The sequence below is a fragment of the Vigna radiata genome, chromosome 8 (assembly GCF_000741045.1).
Source record: "Vigna radiata var. radiata cultivar VC1973A chromosome 8, Vradiata_ver6, whole genome shotgun sequence".
NCBI lineage: Eukaryota > Viridiplantae > Streptophyta > Magnoliopsida > Fabales > Fabaceae > Vigna > Vigna radiata.
The window spans coordinates 34,683,760-34,692,698 of record NC_028358.1 but is presented as its reverse complement, the minus strand read 5'-3'; the positions used below and the strand labels follow the sequence as shown (position 1 = coordinate 34,692,698).

The 8,939-nt window shown below is 29.4% G+C and overlaps 1 protein-coding gene across 4 annotated transcripts in view; it reads right to left on the bottom strand.

The window, feature by feature from the left end:
* The window catches only part of LOC106771860 (probable methyltransferase PMT8), a 5,423-nt gene extending 2,390 nt beyond the window's left edge, over window positions 1-3,033 (bottom strand). For 2 of the 4 annotated variants that reach the window (XM_022785284.1, XM_014657862.2), the window contains exons 1-4: window positions 2,602-2,828; window positions 1,053-1,517; window positions 389-553; window positions 111-293 (exon numbers count right to left, since the gene is read on the bottom strand). In XM_022785284.1, the coding sequence (XP_022641005.1) occupies window positions 111-293; window positions 389-553; window positions 1,053-1,328 (624 nt within the window). In that variant the 5' untranslated portion in view covers window positions 1,329-1,517; window positions 2,602-2,828. The other 2 variants (XM_014657860.2, XM_014657861.2) reach the window with 2 other exon arrangements.
* Between the last annotated feature and the right edge of the window lie 5,906 nt (window positions 3,034-8,939).

Below are 8,939 nucleotides of genomic sequence, written 5' to 3'. Positions count from 1 at the left end.
TTTTTACAGGCAGAACCATTAAAGTTGACAACTAGCACTGTTAAGCCTGGTACTTGTAAGCATAACTGATTTTTTACAGGCAGAACCATTAAAGTCGGTTGCAGACTTACATTTGCAATTGATGCAATGTATTTATCAGCTCCATAGTGAAAATGAGTTCCACCTCCAGGGAACATTATTTTGTCACCTTTTTCAACCATCCAATTCTGGTCTGACTTCTCATGTGCCAGGTGAGTGTGTGGGATATTTGCTTTCCATACCTCATCTCTGCTCTGTGGCCACTTAATAGGGACCTGCAACATTATAGAAACAGAAAATGTTGGAGTGGAACAATACATGTCTATCAGAGGATATGTTAGAAATAACATCTATTCAAACAAATCTTCACCTTGTATCCCGATGGAGGAGGGATTAAGCAATTGTAACGCCTTTCTGCAGGTGGACAATGTCTCTCATAGTGCTCCATTACAGAAAGGTCCAACTTCATCCTCATTTGATAGATGAGGTGTCTATCTAGGCATGGAATCAACTCGGAATGACGATCATCACAAACCTTCAAAAGCATAAACATCGTAAACACTGAGATTTATGAAGAGCCAGAAGTAAATTTAAATGATGTACATGAACTTGATTGTTTCCATTTATTTATCTATGAAAGTATAACTTTTATTTTCATTATGTAAACAAGAACCTTGTTGCTTGATTGGGATGTTATTGTGGATGTGGACAAGAAACTAGTTTTCTTCATCTTTTACTTTTCCATTTATGATACATTTTAAGCATCTTCCGTAACATGTTATATTTATCAAAACTTATCCAACTCTCATGCTTGGACTTCCGAGTTTAGCAACCGAAATTCAAATAAAACAGTATATAAGAGAGAGTTCATTATAGTAATACCACTGATTAAACCAAATACCAATAGCAAAAACAAAAAAATTAGAGATGTTACATTAAGCATGAATGATAGCAATAGCAATAAAATGAATGTTGCATGAAGCGATTGAGAAAGAATGTATGCGCTCTAAGTCTAAGCTTACAAATCAACATACAGGAAAACTCTTTGAGAAAATATTTGCCTCCCCTTCTCCCTGCTTGAAGCTTGCCAAAGATTCATCTCGATTGCCACCATTGTCATCCTCTGCACCTAAATATGATGAGCCAAGTCTTTTCAATGATCTTCCATATTCAAGAGCAGATGACCCACTATTCTGAGAACCAAAGATGGATCCGCCATACACATACAAAAAACCAAGAAAAAATGCCACAATAAAGAGGAAAGCAACTGAATGCTTTTGTTGCAATCCATCAGATCTCCCCCTCGGCATTTATTAGTTGAAAGTATAAATCCAAACTGCAACTTTCACTGTTCAGTTACGGTCTAAAAGAATCTTGATTCGCCAGACATTCAATGTCAAACTACCGACTTGAAACCCCCGTTAAGGTAGCAATCTTAGTTCCTCAAATCATAAACAAGACAAACAGTTTCCTCGTAGTACACTGACTAAATGATTGACCTGCAAACAAGGGAAGAGCAATTAGCAAACGAGATACAGGACTTCATTTGTTGTCGTTGTTTTACTTTTGATTAAATCATAGTGCTTAAAGGAATAAAGAATATTATACCATAATTGCAGACCATTATTACACTTTTTCATCATGAAAACATCTAAACTCTACTAAGGAAAACCAATTGAAATACAAAAGCCAATTTCAAACATCTTTATGACAACAGATCCGTGTAAGGAACCTTAAAATAGCTCTATAACCTTGCGGGATGAAGTTCAATGAGAAATGTAAGCAAGGAACAACCAGCAAAGAAAGATTTTCGCAGCACCAAGGACATTCATAAACAAAGCATAAAGGATAATAGCAATCAATTGGCCAAGTGCAGGCAGCCCGAACAAAACTACCGTTTTCCTATTAGTTTAGATCAAACAAGAAAGAGTTTGCCAATGAGAAATAACCAAATACAAGAAAATCTATTGGTTGTTAAGATATTGCAAAACTTAGTTTATTGTCAAACATGTACAATCCTAGAGTGTGTCTCAAGCAATTGTAATTTAGCCCAACAATAAGTTACCACTCAATTCACAAGATTCAGTCCTAGTTTTCAGCAATTTTTTTGGATAAAACATAAAGAAGATTATTAAAAAAGAAAAATATATAAATGAAATTGAAGAGAGCCGTTATGCTTGCTATTGAGGTGACAGCAGACCAGTGAAAACAATGGATCCGAATCACTCCTTAAAAGAAACATGATCTAAGGTGACAACATACAACAAATCCTTTTGCACGTATAGGATTCAGAGTTAGATGGATTTGAAACGGGCAACGTGAACTATCTCAATGACAAACACTGCCACACAGTTAAACTGAACTTTCAGATCTAGCACAGTACAAAACAATCATCACTAGCACTAAAACGCGTAATACTTATTAACAACACCAAATCACATAAGAGAGTCGAAGGTACATTCAGTAGGCCACGACTATGACCAACGGCAGTAAAACATTCCAGATCCATCATAACCGTCATGCTACACCACACACAGGCAAAACAAACTTAACAGAAGTAGCATTACATAAAGAAAAGCTTACTGGGTTCTGATCAAAATCCAATTGGGTGCAAGAAAGTGAAATCAAAATCCCAACTTCGTCCCCGAAAAATAATTCTATAAGAAGATAAGTAGAAATAAGTAAGAACAAAAGGAAGAGGAAGATGAGATCTGGTTGAATGTCTGAAGTTTGTTATGTGAGTGTGTGACAGTGGAGCAGTTCAAAGAACATCTTAAGGGAGGTTAATTTTGATAAAATGATAGTGGTTTTGGAACCTGAAAGAGTTGCAGACAGCAAATTGACCGTGGTGGCAAGACTTTTGTGGTATACGATATGATGTGGGTTGGATAGATTACCACTGAGATTCCATTTGGACCAACTAAGTGGGTTTGCACTTAACATGTAACAATCATGTCACGCCATGCCACACGGTACTCCAGCCTTTTTACAACTCTTCTGTCAGTCGGTGCTGTCTATTCTATGCAATAATTTCAAAATAAAGGTCAAATTAAAATGGTTCTTTGAAAAAGGAGAAAAAAAAATAACACTTCTTTCATCTTTTTCACGCATGAGAAGTTGAAAGAAATAATAAAGGTTTCTGCTAACGAAAGAAGTTAAATGAGAATGAATTTGGGATCGTATTGGTTGAAATCTGAAGAGTGGGACTGTTTGGAAAATATCTTACTAAGTGTATTACAGAAGACATGTTCTACCCAAATTTAGTAATGAGTGGACAAATTGTACTTCACTTTCCATTAATATTAGTATGTCTTTTTTTTTAATTTTAATTTTAGATTTTAAAAATTCATAGTTTTGATATGTTTTTTTTATTGAATTCGATTAAACTCTAAAGATTATATACTAATCCAAAGTACCTTCAAGAAATAACTAATTAATTTAAATAAAAAGCAAACAAAATTTACTATATATAAAATAAAATATTATAAATTTGGTAAAATCTAAAACCTGACCAAAGAAAAAAAATGAAGAAATCAAAATTTCGAATAGAACTGAATAATAAATTAATTTATACCTAAATATAAATATAAAGGATTTTTCTTTTCCTAAACTAGAACATTTTATTCTTAAAAAAGTATAAAAATTAACATTTAAAGCTGTAGAAATGTAGAAATTTTTTGAAGATTTTTTTAAATATAAAATATAAGAATAGAAATTTTAAAATATAATAAAATATCAATCTAATTAAAATTTATTAAATATAAAAAATTATTAAAATTTATTTAAAAAATTATTTACAAAAAAATATAAAAATAACATTTAGTGCTTTTTTTGTAAAATTTTAAGAAATTTGAGTATTATAAAATTTATTTTTCTTTTTTAAAATAATTAAATGAATAAAAAAACATTTTAAAGTCCAGTACATAATTTGGTTCCTTAATAACCAAATTTCGACCGGTTTTTCAGTATAAAAATACCACATTGAAAGTAAAAAATCCATTTTGGAGACCTGATTTTGATAGCAAGAAAATCATATTATTTGTGTACATATTATTCACGATGTGCTATGTTGAAAGAAAAAAGAAATTCAACCGTTTTATGTCAGAATAAAATAATCAGAAACTGGTAAAAAAATTAATGGAAAAAACATTTTCACATTTAAATAATTAAACATAAAACACTAAATCTTTAAAATATTAATTTACATTTACATATTTAAATACAATAAAAATAATCAAATTTATTTCAAATATTTTAAATTTACTATATTTTAAATTTACTATATTTTAAATTTTCTATTTTTGTATTTCTTCTAAAATAAAATTTCTTAACTAAATTTTTATAATTTTTCTACTTTCAAAGTTTTATGAATTTCATTTAAATAATCCAAATTTCACTATATTTTAGATTTCTATTTTTATATTTTTTCTAAATATTTAATGAATGTTAATACTTTTTCTAATTTATAAATTTTATAAATTTCAATTAAAAATTTTGATATTTAACTATATTTTTATATTTTTTAAATAAAAATTTTTCTACAAAATTTCAATATTTCTATAATTTTAAATATTGTTTTTATATTTTTTCCAAATAGAAATTTATATTTTTTAAAACAAAAAAAATAATTAAACTACATCTACAAGATATAGAGAAAATAAAACACATATAGGTCTAGTAGTAATAACAAAGATCCAAATAATCTATTACTGGAAAAAAATTCAATATAAATTTGATTCATTTCTTTTATATCCATATTTATTTTTTAAATTTTCCCTTTAAATAAAAATTATTTTAAAGTAAAAATAAAACATATCTGAAATAAAAAAAGATATTTTATCAATTTTATCTTTAAATTTAACTGTTTTTTCAATTTGATATTTTTTAAAACTTAACTATTTTTTAATTAAAAAATTACCTACAATAAAATAATAAAAAATATCTATATTTAATTTTATAATTATAATAATAATAATAATTTTATTATTTTTTATTATCATAAATGAAAGTGAACATGCCATTTATTTTCACTAAAGAATAATGATTTGGCTCGGACATATATTTGAGTTCCTTTAAAAGTGAATATGCCATTTATTTTTACTAATTTCCTACACCGGATGATGCGAGTAATGCATATGACGACATCCGTAGGACACAATGTTGGGTCGATATCGTTGGGGAAGAAAAAGAGACAAGAGCACTTGACACAACTACTATAGCAACGTGACTAGAAAAATCGTGAATTTAAAGAAGAATACAGTTACTTGAGAAACGAGTTTACAAACTTCAAGTCACTGGTCATGAGAGCGTTGCCTCAAGTTTCAGACATTCTTTCAATCGTCCCTCCGACCCAGCCACGACCCTCCCCGTCGTGAATTTAAAGAAGAATACAGTGACTTGAGAAACGAGTTTATAAACTTCAAGTCACTGGTCATGAGAGCGTTGCCTCAAGTTTCAGACATTCTTTCAATCGTCCCTCCGACCCAGCCACGACCCTCCCCGTCACCTGCTGTCCCTCAGCAGCCCAGATCAGTCCAGCGCACACCAGTATAAAATAAAAATTAATATAATGAATATTGTACTTTATTTTTTTATTAATACTTATTTTTAATTTAATACATATGTTAGAAGTGGGTTTTAGGCCTAACTCAACCCCACAAAACCGGCTTGTAAGGTGAGGTTTGCACCTCACTTATATATTATCAATTGGCCTTATCTCTAGTCGATGTGGGACTTCCAACACACCCCCTTCTAATATGGTATCAGAGCCATGGTTAAAGCCTATCCTAGCGAGTTCTAAGTGGGCATTTCTCTTTCTATTCCACTCGTTGTCGGGCCGCTATTGGACCACCCAAATTTCTACTATCACGCACGAGATGTCTATACCTCGGCGTCGTGAAGGGGGTGTGTTGGAAGTCCCACATCGACTAGAGATAAGGTCAATTGATAATATATATAAGTGAGGTGCAAACCTCACCTTACAAATTGGTTTTGTGGGGGTTGAGTTAGGCCTAGAACCCACTTCTAACAACATATTCGAAGGAAAAGTCTTGATAAATATCACATGAAAGAAAAAAAATAAGAAAAACATAAAAAAAAAAATCATCATATGCATGAGTAAAAAATTAGATTTTGAAAATGTTATTATTACAAATCAGTTCATCCTAATTTAGATTTAGTTTATGAAGAAGTTAATTTATTTTTTCTATATTATTTCTCTCTCAAAAATGTTTTTGAGGAGTTTCTTCCAACACCCTCTTAGTTAATTTTTTCTAATTAATAATAAATGTAATAACTATTATCAGAATGCATTAATTCGATTATTATTAATGTAGTAATAAATTTTAAATATATTAATTTATGCATTTAATGTGGGCAAACAATCTCTTCTATAAAAAGAAAAAAGATGAAAGTGAGTATATCAAGTTTTCATCTTTTGGTTTCTAAGAATTGTTGTGTTAAATCATGTCCATGAATAGCCAAAACATTCTTAACATCGCTCATCGCCTAATTGCTTCCAACTCTGGAGAAGATCCTAACCAAAACAACAGAAATGGTTTTAGATGTTTAATTTGCAACCTTATCTTTGTTACCTTTCAGGCACTCATACTTCATGTTGAGTCTCATTTATCTCTTGAAGATCCTGCTATAAGAGCTCAATATTCACAAAATCAGGTGAACTCTCGAAGGGAAGTGATTCCAAACCCTTTACACCCAAACCTTTCTAGATTAATGCTCATGCATGAAACAAATGTCTTTGTCAACAACAATAGGGTTTTTCAGCCACCACCTGAACAACCAATGGTGATGCAGGAAGCTCAATTTTCTGTTAACAATAGGCTTTTTCATGCACAACCAGAACAACCTAGGGTGATACCTCAATCTAGAGCAACCTATGTTACCCAAGGTGGTGCTGCTGCTTCTCGATATCTCCAAGGTTCACCATATTCTATGTTACCTGCAAGCAGTGATGTTATTGAAGTGGCACAATTACTTCTTGATGCAATCCATGAAAGGGAGATGGAGGTTTCTCCAATTGATGGAACTAAACCATACATCAATCTATTGGATAAACCTATCAATGTTGAGAATTTCAATCAAGATATCATCAATGGTGAAGCACTGGATCTTTCTTTAAGGCTATAAATCTTCAAAGCCTTGTTTATTTAGTATCATCTTGAATTATATATGATGTTGAAGTCTTACCATTTGATTCTCATTTTGGTTTCATGTCTTATATACAGAGATGAGAACAAATTATATGGAATAAAAGTGTTTATTTAAGATTTGAGTGTGATTTTCCTATTTTATCATTGAGTCTTGATTTTCAGTAACATTAAAGCTTGAACCTATATTTGTAGTGTCAATTGAGGTGTACTCAAATCAGGATCAACGATCTATAAATACATGTATTTAAGATTTTGATTAAGACGGATCCAAATTTTAAAATTCATTATTTCAAATTCACATAAATATATAAAAGATGAAAGATTTTTGAAGAATAAAAATATCAATTGAGATTTTACGTTCTCGAATTTTTTGTGAAGTATTTTCTTTTTCTATTATCAAATCTTGTTTTGCTCCTTTTACTCAAGTTTTTAAATCATGATTATAATAATAATTTAAAAATTTGTTAATGACACATGAATTTGGTGTGAATAATTGACCAAATGAACATGTATAATTTAGACCACTATTTAAAGAAAAAATACAATTAAACCCAATACTTCGAAGTTTTAGATTAAAAGTAGTGTGAATCCCTTATAAAAGTTTACTTAAGTAGTATATATATATATATATATATATATATATATATATATATATATATATATATATATATATATATATATATATNATATATATATATATATATATATATATATATATATATATATATATTTAATGAATTTGTCTTTGATAAAAATATCCATCAACGATATAAAAGTTTGGTTCACCTTGGTGACCGTTTTAGACCGTTGTGGCAACAACAATCACAACATCACACCCATAACAACAATGGTATAAGTAAGGTCAACATACACTTGAACGAAAATATACCATATGAAAAGAATTAACTCTTAAGAGTATATTTTTGAAAATAATCTAAGTGTGAGTCTAAGTCTCACATTAGCTAATAATAAAGTTAAACACCATATAAGAAAAATGATCTATCAACCTAATGTCTCTTAAGATTTTAGGTTAAAAGTTATGCAATTCCTTATGTAGGTTTACTTCGGTCACATGTATTTAATCTCTCTAATAAATATTCTATGATAAAATACCTATATAAAAATCATAGGATAAGAAAATTAACATGTTAGCTAAAGCCAATAAATAAAATCACTCATCATAAAATATGTGACAAAAGAAATTATTTTCTCACTGACACACATAAAAGTCACCTTATCACAAATTCCTTATTATTATTAATAATAATAATAATAATAATAATAATAATAATAATAATAATAATTACATTAAATAAAATCATTTTCCGTCACAAATTCATTAGGATAATACGCCACAAGTTATAACAAAATAATTCAATTAATTTAATTAATCATATATTGCTTGAAGCATAATAATTATCATTCAAAGCGAGATAATGATGATATTATTTAAAAACAATAACTCATACTTTAATTAATGAGAAACCGTCTCATTTAAATTTTGTTGATTACAATAAAATTTTAATGACTTAAAGTTGTAATAATAAGTAACGCATAAGAGTTAATAGGAGTAACGCATAAGAATTAATAGTTTGGGATGACATAAATACGCGTTAAATGTTAAGTAACGTATACACGTTTTAAGTAAAATTGTACATTTGTCAACATCTCAAAAAATCTTTGTGTATTTGGATTAGATTTTTCCCATGAGTCTCAAAATCATATTGTTGAAGATATAGTTAATTTTTTATT